The sequence below is a fragment of the Hydra vulgaris genome, chromosome 03, assembly GCF_038396675.1.
Source record: "Hydra vulgaris chromosome 03, alternate assembly HydraT2T_AEP".
Taxonomy (NCBI): Eukaryota; Metazoa; Cnidaria; class Hydrozoa; order Anthoathecata; family Hydridae; genus Hydra; species Hydra vulgaris.
This window is the reverse complement of record NC_088922.1, coordinates 1,351,722-1,372,137: the sequence shown is the minus strand read 5'-3', so window position 1 is coordinate 1,372,137 and position 20,416 is coordinate 1,351,722. Positions and strand designations below refer to the sequence as shown.

Here is a 20,416-nt window from a genome sequence, read left to right as displayed (position 1 = left end):
TACCAATTCTAAAAAATTACTTTTTGTCTTACCCTTGTTAGCCAATAATAGAAATGGAAATTAGCAGACATAACCCCAATATTTAAAAAAGGGAACAGGTTAACTGCTAGCAACTACAGTACCATTTTCATTAACCTCAATAGTCTCTAAAGCACTCGAAAGTATCCACAATATATAAACATATGTCAAATAATGGGCTATTAAATAAACATAAACATGGATTTGTATAGGGGAAATCTTGTTTAACAAATCTAATTGATATAATGGACCTTTTCAGTAAATCGCTAGCGGAAAGCATTCCAGGCGGTATTTCTTATCTTGATTTTACTAAAGCCTTTGGCACAGTACCTCATAAACAATTATTAATCAAACTTAAGTCATATGGAATATCAAATGTCACATGCAACTGGATTAGCAGCTTTTTAACTAATCGACACCAAAAAGTGATTCAAGGCAGTAAAGCTTCAAACTGGGAAATGATAACAAGCCGTGCTCCCCAAGGATCGGTAATTTCTTCATTCTTATTCATTTTATATATCAACGATTTAACAGAAATTTTAATACACTCTAAGCTCTTTTCAGATAACAATATGTTAATCAAGTAATTAGCTAGCTCTTAAAATGGTCAATTGCTTCAGAATGACATAAACCAAGTCTGCAAATGATCAGAGATCTGGCAATTACAATTTAACATTGAAAAACGTTGTTTTATGCACTTTGGAAAAAATAAACTTCGCTATATTTACAAACTAGGTAAAAAAATATCTCTGATACCGAAAAAGATGTTGGAATTACAATGTCATCAAATCTCAAATGGAAAAATCACATAACCAGTTGTATATCAAAAGCTAATTCAATGCTTGGAATGTTTAAAAAAATACTTCATTACATTAACAAAAAATGTTTAAGATACTATACGTGACATTTTTAAGACTCCGTCTTGAATTTGCAATACAAGCATGGTGACCATACCTTATAAGTGATATTATTGCACTTGAAAAAGTTCAACGTTATGTCCCTAAATGGATACCCCAGATTCGAGAACAAAGTTACGATACAAGAATTAAAATACTTGGTTTAAGCACACTGCAAAAAAGATGTAAAAGAGGCGATTTAATTTAAAACAAACTATTTAAAAAAAAAATATTGTAGAACAAGATTGTAATATCAGCCCAAAACAAGAAAACATAATTTCAAAATCAGAAGAGAAATTGTTAAAAACTGCAATATTTGTCATCAATTCTTAACTAATAGAGTCTCATCAATGCGGAACTAACTAACTGATTTTATCATCAAAACTGAAAGCTTGAACTTATTCAAAACTCGCATTGATAAATATCTAGAGTTATATGATTTGTAATTTATAATTTAATTTATTTACCAAGAATATGTATATGCTGTCAAAGTGAAATTTATTAATTTCACTCATAGTTTTTGAACTACGAATGAAATTAATAGTAGTAGTGAAATTAAAACAGCTTTCTATTATATATGTTATATATTTAACGGTTAGTTCAGGTTAAAATATATATACATAAATTTTAAAATGTATTTTCTTATAAGTGTAGAACATTTTTTTAAACATGGACATGAAGCTTTGGGGCTTGGTGATAAGACTAAGATTGTCTTTATAATTATTGTTTTTATAAACTACAATTATAAATTATTTTCTTATTATCAAATACATACACCAAAAAAAAAAAAAAATCTTTTTTTCCAGTAAATGCTAAAATCTTGAAAAGTGCTTTATTTATGAAACTTAACTCTGCACAGTATTTCTTAAGAAATTCATTTATTCAGTTGATTGGTCTTCTTGAATGGACACTGTAACTACAGGCCATGACAATATTTCAAATTCATTTCAAAAACAATTTCATTTCAAAATCGGAGCTTTTAATTCGGAATGAAAACCAAAGTTTTCTTTATATCCATAATTGTTGAGTGGTTGATGGGCAATGCAGTTGAATAGGCTTTATTAGTTTTGTAAACGAAAAATATCTTTAAAAGGGAATAATGTCACCTTATCAAACCATCAATATGCATACTGCATTTAATCTGCAATGTTTTCAGAGGATACCAATTTGTTTCTCTCTAATAATAATATTTACCACTAATCGACTATGAACAATAAACTGCAAAAAAAATCGGTTCAAATTAAACCTGAACATAAACAAAACAAAATAAAATTCTTTTTGATCCCCTCTCCAAAAAACGTTCCTTACCCACAAATATGCCGCAAGTTTTTATTGATCATGTTGAAATAAAAAAAGATTTAGTAACAAAATTTTTAGGTGTTTTTCTTGACGAGAACGTCACATAGAAACAACATACTTATAACATTTGCATTAAAGTGTCTAAAAGTATTGGAATTTTTTACAAGGCGAAAATATAATTAAATTATAAAATTTAATACAACTTTATTACTCATTTGTTAACAGTTATATATACTATGCAGTTACTCTCTGGAGTTGTAGAGGCAAAAGTATGTTAAACGTCTTAACCGCCGTCAGAAACACGCTATGCGTTTAATCAATTTTTCAGATCGATTTTCACATACTAGAATATTTTTCATGGAAACGAGAATACTTAATGTAACAAATTAAATGTATTTAATGTTTTATGTTTCATTCATATCTTACGACATTTTGAGATTGAAAACATTATTTTGTTACATTTAGTACATTTTATTCATAAGATTCATTGCTTAAGCATCTCCTCTTGGAAATAATGGGCGAGTAGGTCCCAGAGTCAATGAAAGCTTTAATTGACATTTCACTCACAGTAAATTGTAACAGGAAATTGTAAGGGAATGTTAATAAGATCAATTACTTTATTAACTTCATAATATCTCTCTACTTTTTTTATGTTTTTTTCTTATAATGTATATGTCGTGGTTATTAGGCATAAACAAATGTCCACTAAAACTGAAAACATCAAATTTGTTATGTTAAATCTTTTATTTTCACAAAGAGAAATCGGTCGATAAATTTAGATTTAGTTAAAATATTGTTAGTGGAAGTTAGAAAAAATACTTTGAAAATGTTTTTCTTTACTTTAAAAGAGTGATTTTTCAGTTGAAACCTTTTTGGATCCGTTTATATTAGAGATGCCACGAACAGTGATTTTGCCGAATACCAAACATTCGGCTAGACGCTCGGCCGAAGCACTGAATATTTGGCTGCCGAATATTTGGCAACACTTGTTTTGAGGGTTCCGACCTGCTTCATTGGAGTGCATATGCTTCTATGCTGTGAGTGTTTTTGTTTCATTTGTGGTTAGACCGTGTCACAGCACGCATTAATTGTTTACTGTTACCTCAAATTGTGTATGTAAAAGAATCATACTTTTCAAACAATTCATAAAGATAACAAAATTAACAAGCTCAAGTATATCTTGCATTTCTGAGGTAACTTCAGAAGTTGCTATAAATAGATATAACACAAAGAACTCCAAACTTATTTAAAAAGATATCTTTACTACAACCTAAACTTAAAGCATGGTTTAACTTTAATGGGAATGACAACTATGAAAATGTTTTTGTTATAGATTTAAAATGTTTTACCTATAGATTTTAAATATCAAATACGCTAATTATTTCTTAAAATAAAAAAAATAGTTACATGTAATCCCGTTTTATATTTTTCTTTGTTAAAATCTGGTATTCGTCCGAACACCGAAATTTAAAAAAAGTTGCTAAATAGGATAGTCAATAAATATTCGTGGCATAGTGATATATTTTTTCATACTCAAATTTTTTTTTTTTTTTTTTTGCTATATTCTAAAAGTTTTGAAAACCTTTATCACTTTTTTTATAGCTAAATACATAAGAGCTTGAAATATTTATTATTAAAAAACAAAAAAAAATTGATATAACAATTCGCCAGCTGAGAAACAAACGATTGTATGTCCACAGTTGGACTTGCTGGCAGAAAATCTTTACATGCTAAAATCTAAAACTCAATTTTCTCGGTAACACAAAAAATAAACATACAGCCTTCTGGCTCTCGGCTAGCAAATTGCTGACAATATATAGCGAACAATAAATAAGGATTATTGGTTATCAAGGACGTAAAACCAGTTAAAAGTACTCAATATTTGATTAATGAAAAAAAAAAATTTATTATGTTATAAACTATGATATCAATTATTATTAAATTATGTTATAAATTTCAAAAAATGAATGAATGCAAAAAACTATTTTTTTTGATTTTGCAAATCAAGAAGTTACCGTTAAATTATAAATTAGCGCTTAAAAATCTCATGAACAAATAAGGACGTCACCCGCACTTAAACAAAAGAAACAAAACAAAAAATTACCGGGCTTAAAGCATATAAGTAGTGTTTAAAGCATGTGAGTAGTATTTAAAGCATGTGAGTAGTGTTTAAAACATGTGAGTAGTATTTAAAGCATGTGGGTAGTGTTTAAAGCATGTGAGTAGTGTTTAAAGCATGTGAGTAATGTTTAAAGCATGCGAGGAGTGTTTAAAGCATGTGAGTAGTGTTTAAAGCATGTGAGTAGTGTTTAAAGCATGTGAGTAGTGTTTAAAGCATGTGAGTAGTGTTTAAAGCATGTGAGTAGTGTTTAAAGCATGTGAGTAGTGTTTAAAGCATGTGAGTAGTGTTTAAAGCATCTGAGTAGTGTTTAAAGCATTTGAGTAGTATTTAACAGTGTTTGATATAACTTGTTATAAGCATCTGATTATTATAGAGCATTAGAAGCATCATTATAAAGCATTATAAGCATCATTATAAAGCATCTGAGTAGTGTTTAAAGCATTTGAGTAGTGTTTAACAGTGTTTGATATAACAAAACTATAGTTAAATTAAATACAAAATAAAAAAATTATAAGTTTAAATTAATATCACTCAAAAATAAGTAACAAATAATTCATTTAAAAATCAACCTTTTCTGTAATACCAAAATAAAATTTTACAACACAAATAAATAAATTATGTTTCAAACTATAATACATGTAAGGTATAATCTTAATAAACCTTTTCATATCTACAAGCATAAGGACATATTAACCTTATTAAATTTTATTTACAGAGGCAAGTTTATATTTCCCCCCAAAAAAAAGGTAAAAATTTTCGATTGGTAAGTAAATAAAGAAATTATAAAAAAACTACACAAAATATTTATAACAATTTTAAAAATAATGTTTGATTAAAAAGCAGATAAAAAAACACAAAACGACTTTATACACACTTAACTTCTACTAATTATAAACTAAGACTAGAAAGAAAATTTAAAGAATAAAGCTTTAAATTTAAAAATTCCTTTCTCTTCTGATTCTTTTGTAGTTTTTATTGTTTACAAAAAAAAATCATTAAATTTTATCAACATAAAAACTACCTAGCAATTATAGAATACATAATAATCTAATATAAATCAAACTTCTGAATAAGTTCGTCTGTAATTTTTATTAATGTTTTAATTCCTAATATATAGCCTCTATCTGGGCCTACATGATGGTTGCTAGGTTCTTCTTTGACACGCGTTTGAGCGAAATCAATCATTTTCACTTCAATGTGAGGTGTAATATCAGTATTTCCATCATACAAAAGTAACAACGAGCTACAGTAAAATCTGTAGCACTCAATTTTTTCAAACTGTTCTAACAATATTTTTAATTTTGTATTAAGTGGTATAAACAATTCAGTACGATACTTTGACCCATTGTAAAAAAATCTTTTGACAGCAGAACAAAATTCTTGGTTATTAAAACGCCTTCCTTCATACTTATCAGTAAATGAATAGACACCTTCTTCAGAATTATATACCTTAAAAAAACACACTCCTCAAAATTAAATGCCTTTAATTAAAAAAAGGAAATTCAACTTGTATTTTGTTAATGTATTTAGTCCAGTATATATTATATTAAGATTTTAAATTCTCACCATCATTCCACAAAGTCTCACACCAAGTGTTGCAGAGGTAGACTCCTCTGATCTTTTTTTTTTACGCTCACATTTAGTAGGAGAACTATAATCTCCAAAACATCGAGTGCCCATTTTTAAGTCCAATACACAAGGTCTTTTAAAAGAATGTGTGATGTCCTCCAGCAAAATAAATTCTGTATTAGTTAAAGAATGAGGATCTAATCTAATAAAATAGAAATCTAAATAAAGTAATAAAAAATAATAAATAAAAATTGATTTGAATCTTTATTCATCAATTGTCATCAAAAATTGGTTTGAATCTTTAAATCATCAATTTAACTGAATCAAAATTTAGTTAATTCTGAACTTTTTTTTTGTGAAAAGATACTGTCAAGATTTTGAAACTTAGAATCTTCCCATCTTCGCATAATGCAATTTTTTGAAACAGATGCTATAAAAGATATATATATATATATATAAGATATAAAAAGCTGAAAAGTACTATTAAAGAAATCTTAAAAAATTGTCGTAAATTTAAACTTTAAAATGTATATGTTAAAAAAATAATAACAAAATAATAACAAAATAATAACAAAATAATAACAAAAGTAACAATAAAAAAAAATGTAACTAAAGTAAGGATAAAAAACTAAGAAATTCTTGTGTTTGAAGCAAATACACTACTGTGCATTAAATTACCCATTTAGGGTGGGTAAACTATAAGGTTTATTAAATATCCTTTTTGTATTAACTATTAAATATTGTACCGTCAAATATTACCTTTATGCATACATCAAATTTACTAAAACCAGTTTAAAACCAGTTTAGAACCAGAACAAAATTATTTTTAGAGATTAAAAAGCATCACTAATTCTACTTTCTCTTTTTTTTAATTGTTACTAATAAAATAATTGAATAACTTTACAAATGAAATAAATTAAAAGAAAAAAAAAAGCAAAAGTATTCTTGTATCCCCTCAAAACCAGATCAAAAATACTTTTTACAGATGTAACTTAAAAAAAAAATTTATTTTAAATTTTTTAGCTATAAGTTCTATTTTCAATTTTTCTGAGTCTAAAATATTATTCATATTTTATAACCTTGTTATTAAATAATTTTCCTTTGACTTCCAAACAAAATTTTAAGAAACAAACTGAAGTCAAATATTTTTTTAATACAAAAAAACAAAAACAAAAAAAAAACTGAGAGGAACAGGTAAAAATCTTTATTTTATTTCTTTTAAACATTGTTGCAACTCTCTCAACCAATTAACTCTCCGTTAATTCTTACTACCTTAGTAAAAAAATTAATTTGACCTCTACAACAACATATTTAAGCAGTACATCAGATAAACTTTTTATTTTGAAATTTACTAGCTCTAGCCAGTTTTATATGAATTCTTCATTCTGGAATTTACAAGTTCTAGCCTGTTTTATATGAGTTTTTCATTCAGAAATTTAGTAGTTTTAGCCTCTTTTAAATGAAATTTCCATTCTGAAATTTACTAGCTCTAGCCGTTTTATATGAGTTTTCTTTCCAGAGCTGGGACATGACTTGATGATCTTTAATTTGTTATAAATCTAAAAATTTATGATAAATCAACTGTCACTAAGTTTACATAAGATATATTAATTTATAATAATAATAATAATAATAATAATAATAATAATAATAAAGAATTATTTAAAAATCATGTTCTTTTTTACTAAATGTCATAACATTTTTGATAAAAGTTTTTTAAAAACTCATAGCTTTTATAAATATTTTAATGAAAATAATGTAAAAGTTACACGTGTATTTCAAACACCAGCTACATAATAAACAATCAAATAAATCTAACTAGATAAAAAAACCTAAACTTTTACATAAAAAAATTTACCATCATAGTCAAGGGGAGGAGAGTTAGCTTCACAAGATCTGAAGTAATAAAAAAAAAAAAAATTAATATAACTAAAAATAACTAAAGATAAAAAGATAAAAAATTTAAAATAATAGTATTAAATACTGAATAACATTTAAAATAAAAATAATTGCAGATCAAGATAAAAAAAAATACAATTAAAGTAATATGTTGTTCAATATTAAATATTGAACAACATTGATTGAAGCAACTTAAACTCAAGACAAAGTTCAGTATGAAAACATTACAGATGGCATCACACCGAAATAATAATCAGTTGGGCTTTTATTGCATATAAAGCCCTAGAAATCCAAGTCAGCATTTAGCAGATGTAAAATATAACTAACTTTACTATGGTATACAAGCACCGACCTGCAGCCGTATTCACATCTCTCCGTTAAGGTTAACAGAGCTTTTGTCTAAAATTTCATTACAATATTTCTAAGTAAAGAAACAACAAAAATTTCTATAAATTCATTTAAATAAAACTAATACCAAAATAAAACATTTATGTTTAAAAAATTATATTCTTAAGGAATTTTTTTATTAATGTAGTTAATAATAAGTTTTTGACTAACACTCTGTTAAGTTTAATGGAGAGATGAGAATACGGCTGCTGAACCTCTAAAAGTGTCAACATTTATGTTCCATCTTAAAAATATAATAACCAAAAATAAAAACAAGTTTAACAAGTTATCCAGACATAAAAACGTTTTAAAAATTGAAAAGTAATGTATGTAGTATCAAAATTGAAAAAAATGACTTAAAAAATATGTTAGAAATTTGGTTAGAAAAATTAACTCCAAATAGCTTAATCAAGCTTTATATTTCAGAAAAAGAAGATTAAAATGAAGAACAGTGAACAAAAAGATAATGTAGTGGCACACCTTTGCGGCAGCAGGCTATAAGAAAGTTGATCTATGTACTAAAACCCTATTCTGTCTAATCATTTTTAAGATTCGCTTTGCCTAATCATTTTTGAGATTAATGAATGGTTTTTCATTTTGGTCAGATAAAATTCAAGATAAATTCATTTATCCAGAAGTTTTTTTTTGAGAAATGGTTTCCCAAAAAAAACTTATTCAAAACATTTATTACCAAAACTTATCTAAAGAAATGCCTCATATAAGCACAGAAAAAAAAAAAATTCCCTTCTCACTCCTTTTTAATACTCTAACGTACTTTTTAAAATTTGTTCTATTGGGAATTTAGTTATCTAAAGCAATAGTTTTACCCTTTTTTAATACTTGCTTCAAATAAATAAAGTGAAACTTTTGATAGCTGTTGCAATATGCATTTGCCATAGCACAATAATCACAAAACTCCATGCTTCACCCATGTGAATTAAATTCAAATTATAAAATTTATATTTCAATGATTAACATTAAGGCTGTTTTTAAAGTTACTTTCAATTGTTAAAACCTTAATAAAAAAACATTTTTATAGATAATTTGATCAGTATTATAAAGCAAGTAGTAAATTAATCTTTTTATTTTGTCAACATTTTTTATGCTTTTTATTAAGCTTTTTGGTACGATAAACTTTATGAAGATCATAATTGCTTTTTTCCTTTTTATTCAAATTTTCCAATTAAACAATAAAACGGCTTCATTCTAAGAATTTAAGATACTTTAAATATGCTGGGTCATCCTGTAATGTTAAACAAACTTTATCTGTTGAACAAACTTCATGATAAATTATAGCAGAACATAGATTATAAAATCAAATCTAAGAATTTTAAAAATGCATAACTAAAATTATGCCAAAATTTTAACAGCTTGCAGTCGGTTAAGTTCTCTGTTTCCTGCAACACTGTTATGCCCAAATGAAATCCTTTGTTTTTCAAGGACATTATACAAAAACTTTAAGTTTAGTTTGGGCAGGCAGGACTCTACACATGAAGAACATCATTACAGCAAAATCAAATTTCCTTTTGCATTTTATTAGAAAAATCTGAATTAAAATCTATAAATTGTCTGTCAAACCAATAAAAAAATAAAAATTCCATTAAATCTATTTGATTGATTCATGATAACATGTAATTAACCATTTTTTGAGTATAAAATTTACAATGACACCAAAAACAGCAATCCAGACATATTTTATATATATATGGATATATATATATATATATGGATATATATATATATATATGGATATATATATATATATATGGATATATATATATATATATGGATATATATATATATATATATATATATATATATATATATATATATATATATATATATATATATATATATATGGATATATATATATATATATATATATATATATATATATATATATATATATATATATATATTGGAATTTTATTTAAAAAAGGCAGCATATAAACTAGTTTTAAATATAATATGATTTAATTACATATTAGTGATATTTTGCTGATTGTGATCAACGTTATCAGCTATAATAAAAATAAATTTTATAAAGAATACTGTTGAGCTTAAAAACCAAAGAAAACAACTTAGATTTTAAGATAAATGTTTCATTGTATTTGCAATCCATTCATTTCTATTACAAATACAATTAATGGATTTTATGAGTTTCAAGTACACTGTAACAACACAATATCCAATTGTCAGATAAAATCAAACTCTAACATTAACCTAAGCATTATGACTGGGGTCTTTAGAGGATATTTGTCAGGTAAAAAGCATCTGCTCTAAAAAATCTGACACAAAAAATTGATTTCCTGATAAATGCATAATATGAAAATGGTTTTAAATTAACGCAAAAGCACAAACTTAATTTACTTGAATTATATACTTTTAAACGCAGAATGTTTTTGTCCTTATTTTTTAAATGTTTTATACTTTCTTTTATTATTCGATTTTATTTGTTTTATTTATTTATTTTTTAATGACTGATTTATTTAGGGATGGATATTTATATATATATATATATATATATATATATATATATATATATATATATATATATATATATATATATATATATATATATATATATATATCCATATATATATATATATATATATATATATATATATATATATATATATATATATATATATATATATATATATATATATATATATATATATATATATATATATATGTATATATATATATATATATATATATATATATATATATATATATTCTTGCATTAATAAATAGCTGTTTGTTCTCAAGAGCGTTGTTCTTTTGAAAAAGATGAAAAAAATGATTATATATAGCAGCTGCACAAAGTAAAAACCATGGAGTAGAATGAGGCTTGACTTAGAACTGATGAGAAGGAATAAAAGCTTCCATTTCTGCCTGAATCCAGGAGGTTACGTAGGAGGCACATTTTTCAGTTAAGAGAGAAAAGACATCAACTCAAGACTGTCACGGAAAAAATCACGAAGAGTCCCAGTCAGCTTTAGGATAGTAGTAGGTAGTGCAATGATAGGGTGAATTACAAGCGAGGATTAGAGACCAGACATAAATCATACAACAACCATGACAGCTACTACCACGCTACCAACTTTTGCAGCAAGTAATAATCTTACCAAATCTCCCTGTTTTTGGTGTGGTAATGATCCGCATTCAAAAACCAAATGCCCTGCACGAAACTCTACATATACACATTGTCATAGAAAGGGCCACTGGGCAACTGTCTATCTTTCTAAGAAAGAAAACTAAACTTACACCAAAGCAGCAGTTGTTAAAGAATATAACGAAAAGGATGATAACACAATAATATCTACGGTCATAGCAGCGACTCACCTGATAGACTAATTAACGTCACCATAAACGAAAATCTAGCATATGCACTGTTAGATACTGGGTCCAACAAAACTTTTATTACATCAGAACTTCTTCGACAATGGAAATTTTTATACGATACTCAATCTACTTCAAAGGTATCCACTGGCAGACAACTCGACATTGAAAGTTAAAGGTATCTTCCATGGTTCATTATTATTGGCTAGCAAAAAATTAAAAGTACAATTCCTCGTCGTGAACAACTTGGTGGCACCAGTAATTATCAGAATGGATATGTTAACATGTCATTCCTCAACTACCATCAATTTTAAAGGAAACAAAGAGCCTCTAAAATTCTGTTTAGCAACAAAAAGTATGAAATGTTCAACATACGCCTTAATACCTGGAATTGATATTAACAAAATAAAACCAGTAGCTACAACCTCGCAACGTATTCCCAAAAATATCTCCGTTGTATCAGATGAAATAAACCGCTTACTAAAAGAAGATATAATTCAAGTAAGCCGTAGCCCTTGGCGAGCTCATTGTTTTGTAGTATCAACAGGAAATAAAAATCGCCTCGTGATCGATTATTTAAATACAATTTTTTTTTTTTTTTAGATTATTCACCTCCTCAAGGTCCGAGGGGGGCCACTACAGTCAAGGAGGCTACTCATTTTTTTGTGTTTTTTATTTTTTAGTTGATATTCGTGGTGCAACCCTCTCTCAACTCTTTAACTCCGAAACACGAACCTTGCCGAGCAAGGCCGCTGCGCGGAGAAACTAATTTTAATTAATTTACACACTCCGCTCGATTCATATCCTACACCACAAATCGATGACTTGATACTTAAAATTGCAGTCCATAAAATTTTTAGCACAATTGATCTCAAATCAGCGTACCATCAAGTGAGAATACGACCTGAAGATTACAAACTAACTGCATTTGAAGCTAACTGCAAATTATATGAGTTCAAAAGTTTACCCTTTGGATGTACAAACGCAGGACCAATCTTTCAACGAGTAATGGATGAATTCATTTAGGATAATAAACTTGAAAAAACATACGCTTATCTCGACAATATAATTATCGTTGGAAAAGATGCCCAAGAGCACGATAAAAATCTTAGTTGCTTTCTACACGCAGCTAAAATTACCAACATTGAGATAAATGAAGAAAAGAGTAACTTTTTAAAACTCATATCGAATTCTTAGGCCATATTATTGAAAATGGAACTACAAAGCCAGACCCGATCAAAAATGAAAAATTAACACGATGGCGTTTAGAATTAGCTGATATTAATTATAAAATCTCTAACAGGCTTGGGAACCAAAACATTGTAGCAGATGCCCTTCCAAGATGTTGCTCGACTGTAAATAACACTAAAGCGTTTTACAGTATCCATTCCCAGCTATGCCATCCCGGAGTTACAAGAATGATACATTACTACAAAACCAGAAATCTACCATACTCCACCGCAGAAATCAAACAATTAACAAACCAATGTACAACTTGCAATGAACTCAAACCACATTTTTACAAACCACCCACAGGTCATCTCATTCAGGCAACAAGGCCTTGGGAACGCTTATCGATGGACTTTGTTGGACCTTTACAATCCACTACAGCAAACAAATACATCCTCGTGGTGGTTGACGAGTACTCACGCTACCCATTTGCATTGCCCTGTCAAGACATATCAGCTGACACTGTTATACGACACCTTCTCAGCCTCTTTTCATTATTTGGTGCACCATCATCTATTCATACAGATCGTAGAACTCAGTTCGAAAGCTTAAAAATCAAAGTTTTTCTGGAAAAGAAAGGAGTAATTAAAACTAGAACCACTCCTTACAACCCCCAAGGCAATGGTCAGTGTGAACGAATAAACGGAACAATACTAAAAGCTGTTAGTCTAACTCTGAAAACCTTAAGTCTAGGAAAAGAGAAATGGGAAATAGAATTGCAAATGGGTTTGTCCTCCATAAGAGGACTTCTGTGTACTGTCACTAACGAAACAACCCATCAGAGGATGATGAACTTTCAATGCTCATCAATAATAGGCACTGTTTTAACTAACTACTTAACAGAACAGGATTCCACAATCCTTTACAGATGTCAGGTACGAATGAAAGGAGATCCACTCGTTGACAGAGTTCAACTGCTACAAACAATATCGCCCCACTACTCTCGAATAAAATTTCAAAATAGAAAAATTGATACTGTTTCAACAAAAGACCTTGCCCACTAGAAGACCTAAATCCCCCAACAGAATCAGTCCAACAACAATCTGGTGATTTGAACATTGAACAGATGATCATTAGCAACAATATCAGCAGTTCAATAAACAGAAACCAAGAAGAACTAAACGAAACCAACGAAGTAACTTCAAGCCAATTAGTTGAGAATTCAATTATAGATAGTATCCCTTGTAATCCGTCACCTACAACAGCAGTACCTAGTCAGCCTATACAGAAAGTTACTACTCCCGAGAATCTTACTAACATACCCTCAAGAACAGGACGCGTTACGAAGAGGCCAAAGTATCTCGACGATTACTTTCCTTCCTAGTATAATATCAGAGGTTAAGTCTATACTCTCTGCCCTAAAACTTTCCTAACGTGGAGAAGACTGTTATAATTTAAGTAATAATGTAATATAATATTAATGACGTCACTTTCCGTCTTCTGAATATTACGGTTATTAGTAACGTCATTTATATATAATCTATTATACATACAGTTATTAGTTACGCTATTTATATACGATAGATGTTTGTAATTCTTGTATAGTTTTTTTCTTATATTTGATAAAAGCTAAAATATATATGAAAGACTATTTTATTATGGCACTGTTAATAATCTGATAATTTGCAATTGTTGATGAAATCAGCCTCTCTGAGAAGTCTTTTGCCTAGGAGGCCTCCTACAAGACAGTAGTTGGATGCATTTAACATCTGCATAAGATAAGTGTTTTTATTGAGACACCATCTCTCTAGCTTTTACTCAACCAAGAGCCCCAAGACAGGGGATTTTGAAGTCAGAGTTTGTTACTCCAAGCCGTTGCCTAAAAAAGCAAACTCTACAAAGCAGCAGGGGATGGGGTAGGTAGGAATGGGTTACATAATACCAGTAGCAGGGTGATTGTGATGATCCTGAACTTGACCTGACCATGAGTAATTAAAAAAAGCTACTTCCTGCAAACAGTACCTTAAAACATTGGGCATGATATTTTGGCAAGATAATTAATTTGATATTTAATATATTTAATATGTGAACATAATTCAAAATTATTTCAATATATATAAATGCTTTTAATAATTGAAAAAGAAAGTGTATTTGTAAATAATCAAGAGAAAAAAAAAGTAAAAAAGATTAAGAGCGAAGATACAAAACTTATTGAAATATTCAGACAAATAAAAAACCATCTGAAAAATTTATAATTGATGTTGATTTTATAAAGAAACTTTATGAAATGTGCTCTTGCATGTGCATTTCTTAAAGAATTGAAGATGATCCATCTTTAATTCTTTTTAAAATGCACTTGCAGCACATTTTATAAAGTTTCTTCATTTAGTCAACATTTTTTTAATCCTTTCTACAAAAGTACAAGTTGCTTTTTTAGTTAAAAAATTCTAGCAGCACTGTGACTTTTCTGTAATGACCAAAATAATAAAAGAATGATGACTGAACTCCTTCTGTGTCAAAGCTACTGATATGAAGCTTCTGATGCCTTCTGAATCAAGAGAAAGAAAATCTGCTCTGGGATTTGTTATTAATGGGTTTATAAATCGGAAGAAAGCTCATGAAAAGTTTTGTTGTCACGAAGCTAGCCATTTTCACCAAGCTACTGACAAAATGATTTTGACAAGCAAGTCAGATAATACAGTTTCCAGTAAACTTTTTACTCAACATCAATAAGATATGAAAGATGCAAGAAAAGCTCTCAACCTTATCTTTCCTAGACTGATTTTTCTCAGCTGTCAAAGCTTGGCTATTAGAGGAGTCGAAAACAAAGGATTCTTTTAATATATTCCAACTGTTAGAACTAAAGTCTATGGATGTACCGGTCTTAAAAAAATGGACAAATTGACCAGAAAAGTACAAGTGGAAGTTTCAAGATGTCACAAATGAAATTCTGTAGGATATTTTTTTAGTTATCCAATATAAATTATCAAACACAATTCTCAAATTATATAGGTACCGATATCCTTCTGTACGGTGGATAATGAACTCCAAATTAATGAGGATTTTTGTGGATTTTATCAGACAGCCACAACTAAAAGCAATCTGATTATCCAAGACGTCCTTTTAGCCTCAATTAATGGCTGAGAACTGTCATGGACAATACTACAATGGAGCTGCTGCAATGCCTTTTGACTAATTAGTATGCAAAAACTTGTCCTTCGACAAGAAAGCAGAGCCCTTTTGTGTTAATTGCAGAGCTCACAACTTAAATTTGGTCTTAACAAAATGAATTAAAAAACATCCCTGATATTGAAAATATCATGTCACTCATTCAAAAGTTCATCACTTTTACCAGAGGCTCTCCAAAGAAGCTCACTTGGTTTTTAAGCCTTAAAGACCAAAATGAAAGTACAAACGGAGACCAAAACAGAACATCTTTTTGCCCAACCAGATAGATAATGCACAAATTATCACTGGTATCTATTACCAGTAACTACGATCCTCTCTTGTTTGACAATAAGTCCTTACCACCAACCCAGATATTGCCAAATGTCAAGTGAAAGCATTGGCCTTTTTCTCTTCTTTCCAGGTTTTCGACACCTTTTTTAAATTGGAATTTCTTTGAATCATTTTTACCATTCTAGAAGATTCAAGCATTCAACTTCAGGGAAGTCAACTTAACTTTTGTAAGGCTGAATCTATCATTCAGACCCAGAAAATTGTTTTTGCATCTTTGGGTATGGAGCCGGGTTTTAAAATACTTTTGAATGCAGTAACTGAACCTGTTAAAACAATGGATTCAGATGAACCAGCTCTGCCCAGGAAAAAGAAAATACCTGCAAAATTTGAAGTCGAAAAATAAAAATTATACTGGAAAAAAGATAACGATTAACTGACATCTTAAAAACTAGACAAATGAGAACTTTTGGAGCACTTAAAAACAGTCGCAGTAAAAGGATGAGACTTGATTAAATGACAAGTAACACAAAAATGAATTTTAGTAGATGGTTCAAGAGACGCTAGCTCTTTAGAGCAGCACCCATTCTAGTTTTTATAGAAAAGAGAAAGAGAAGCAACATTACGATTATGCGAAAAAGGTTTAAGGTTGGCTGCAAGAACTATGTTTACAACGCATTTTTTACCATGTTTAAAAGAGAAAAAGCATCATTCGAAGATCTGCTCCAGATATGGCAACAGTATTCCATACAAGAATGGATTTGAGGTTTATAGAGATAAAGAATAGAATCTTGAATAAGAAAATGGCGAACACAATAAAGAGGTGCAATCTATAACAATTAGCTAAAAATAATTGAGTTATATCTGATTTTAAGTTCACCAGCCACTGAGAGCCTTATGCTGTAGCAGAAGTGAGATCCATTTTCAAGCTTAAATGAGTGTTGGCTTCTTTTCAAGACAAAAACAATTGGTAGTATCACCAGCAAACAATGGCACTTTAGATGTGAAAAAAGTATGGGGCCATGGATAGAACCTTGAGGAATCCCTGAAGTTATAGGAAATGAGGAAGAGTGCTGTCCATCAAGGACAACTTTTATACTACAATTGGTTAGGAAGGATTCAATAAAATTAAAGATGTTACCTGATACACTGTAAGAAGAGAGCCTATGGAAAAGACCATACCAAACTCTATCAAAGGCTTTCAAAATGTCAAGAGTAATAGCTGTAATCTCACCTCTATCTATCTAATGCACAATAAAACCTATCAGTTATTATGTTTAACAAATCAGCAGAGAACAAGAAGATCGAAATTCATATTGATGATCAGAAAGTAAGTTATTAGATTCAAGATGAGAGGTTAAGTGTTTGTTAATTTAAGACTCAAAAACCTTGCTTATGATAGTAAGAAGACTAATGGGACAGTAGTTAGACGAGTCAGATTGCTCTCAAGAATTTTTAAAAATAGGGATAACAGAGTCGGAAAAACACTTTAGATACAGAAGCTGGAGTAATAAGAATGTCAAGCAATGGATCAACCTGTTTGTCAGCTATATCAGGTAGGATGTGATTAGTTAAATCAAGAGATGATATTGATGAAAAATTCTTAGCAAACAATTCAGCTTTAGTCTTAAAGTAAGGTAAAAAAACACAGAAGAGTTGAGGAATGACAGATTTGCATTTATTATAGACATTGTTAAAGATTCTCCAGAAGTGTCTGGAGCCTAGTTTTTGAGACAAAATACAAAATTTTGTGACCTGAGAATAGCAGGCTTTGGCATTAGACAAAACTTTTTTACAATGTTTTTTAGCAATAGTAAACAGATGTCTGTTTCTTGGAGAATTGTTATGGCGATAGATAAAAAAGTAATAGTTATGATCTGAAAGTGCAGTAGCATAATGAGAGGAAAACCATGGAGAAGAGTGAGGCTTGACTTGGAATCGTCTAGAGGAAATAAAAGGTTCCATGCCAGCCTGAATCTAAGAAGTTACATAAGAAGCATAATTGTCAGCAGGAAGACAAAAGATTTCTACCCAAGAGCCATCATAAAGAAAATCACAGAAAGAGTCCTAGTCAGCTTAAAGATAGTTGTAAGAGGTACAATCATAGGGGGATTCTGATGATGAAGAAGAATGAGATAATAGTTTAAGAGAGATCAAACTGTGATCAGTAGCTGAATAAAAAACCTTATATTTCATATGCAATTTACCAATTCGACAGGCACCCTGAACAACCCAAGATGGCTAACAGCTAACCAAACTCTTAACTTCTTCTTTCAACTTTAATTAGATATTTCAAGATGGATCACAAAATGCATTATTCATGTTGAAAATAATTAAAAAATAAAAGATGAAAACTAATAAAAGTAAAATTAATGAATATTTTGATCATCTTTGAAAATAAAAATTAAAATTAAATACTTAATATCATTGGTATGCAAGGGAAATGCACTACGACTAAAAACATTATTTTGAGATAATGAATAAATAAATTTTTGTAATAGTAAAATAATAAGTTTTTGTGTAATATTTAAAATAAAAAATCTGAATAACCCAATAAAAATTTCTTTATTAAATTTGTGTGGTATATCAAACAATAGAGAATTTAAAACACTAAATAGAGGTATAAATAACAAAATACTGCCAAAAATGGACTTAATGCATTTCCCTTGTATATCGGCGATATGTAACATCGTTAAAAGCAAAGAAAATTAACTTATTATTCCACTTCAATAGTAAATCTAATTTAAAATACCTTCTTTTTAGTTTATTTTTATGAGTAAGAAAGTAATCTTTTAAAGCTCGATTGCTGTCTGTGGATGAGCAGTTATCTGGTAAAGCAAATGCCATTATATCTCCATCAGATTTCTCAAAATAAACCTTTACCACTCCTGTAAAAAAACAAAAAAATTATGTAAAATAAAATTAAGAAGAAATGGAAAAAAAAAAAATTAAAAAATTAAGGGAAAATGTTAACTGAACCTCTGTGATGAGGTACAAATGTATCAAGTTCTTTAGGGAAATGTGTATAAACTTGGTATTCCTGGTCAATTAATGGTTTGCAAATTGTTTTTTCATCATAAACTAAAATACAATTATGCCCACCAACTTGAAAAGGGTAAGGAGCTAGTTCAACAATTTGATTATCTTGGGAGTCTTCATCACAAAGATCAATAGAATCGTCACAAGAGTCATCGGAATCCATAAGCTTTCTAACCATTTACTGCTAATATAGTAACTGAAACAAAATCCAGCAAAAATTAGTTATCAATTTAAGGTGCTGGGTGTCACTGTAGTGATAAATATTTATACATAATTTTAAAATGCGAAATGCACCCTATGAATATAATTTTTGCTGTAAATATTGTTTTTATACATTTACAGAAATCACAATGAATCGGTTTTTTTCATGTTTTAGCATTTAAGAAAACTATTAAATTATTAAAAAAATACATTCATGAATTATTTACAAACGTAGTTAAAACAAAAAGTATTCATTCACTAATCCCTTTAAGAACGTAAAGCCTTCATCACTAAAGTAATGTTCCGTTCGGTTAACAAAACAAATATCATAAAAGCTGTGGCCACCCGCGATGTACTATTTATGAGATAATTTAAATTGAAACTACTTACTTTTAATTACGCTTAACAAGCCACTAATTAGAACTACTTAAAAAGCAAGCTATCTCGGCAAATGCCGAGATTAGCTTTCCTTTTAATGAGATAGCTTTTTTTCTTGTTTATTGTTTTGAAGAAAATGTTTTATAGCAATAAATTAAAGCAAGAGCATTTTAGAAAAATTCCATAAAACTTTTGGAACATAAAAAACACTCAAAAAAACGAAGTGAATTTCATGGGAATCGGACTTTTAAACTAATTATACGCAATACTACTTTACGCAAACAATTTCATCAGACATAGTTGTTTTTTTTTTAATCCGACGTAGTTAATAAACGCAAACCGTATTTTTTTAAAACAATTATGAAAAACGCGTCTGATTACTTTACGTGCAAAAAATGTTTGACCGTGGGAGAATTTAAAAAGGAAAAAATACGCAGTCGAAAAATACACTGGCTTTCTCGCATCATTTTCTTATTTTTTTCCTGCTACCAATGAAAGGGGCTAAGTACCTTTTGTATTTTCGCACAATAAACACAAATACTTGAATATTGCCAGTGTATATATATATAGTAAATTATTTTAAAATATTAATGCTTTATGTAAAGCAATTTTTTGATCACTTCCTTTGAAAAGTTTC

The 20,416-nt window shown here is 28.9% G+C and overlaps 1 protein-coding gene across 1 annotated transcript; it reads right to left on the bottom strand.

The window, feature by feature from the left end:
- Positions 1-4,889: 4,889 nt before the first annotated feature.
- On the bottom strand, positions 4,890-19,690 carry LOC100202454 (inositol hexakisphosphate kinase 1). Its single transcript, XM_065792035.1, has 6 exons — positions 19,141-19,690; positions 18,914-19,049; positions 7,763-7,800; positions 6,272-6,334; positions 5,902-6,077; positions 4,890-5,784 (listed from the first exon to the last, which is right to left on the bottom strand). Exons 1-6 carry the CDS (start codon positions 19,376-19,378, stop codon positions 5,383-5,385), a joined length of 1,053 nt encoding a protein of 350 aa, XP_065648107.1. The 5' UTR covers positions 19,379-19,690; the 3' UTR covers positions 4,890-5,382.
- Positions 19,691-20,416: the final 726 nt, after the last annotated feature.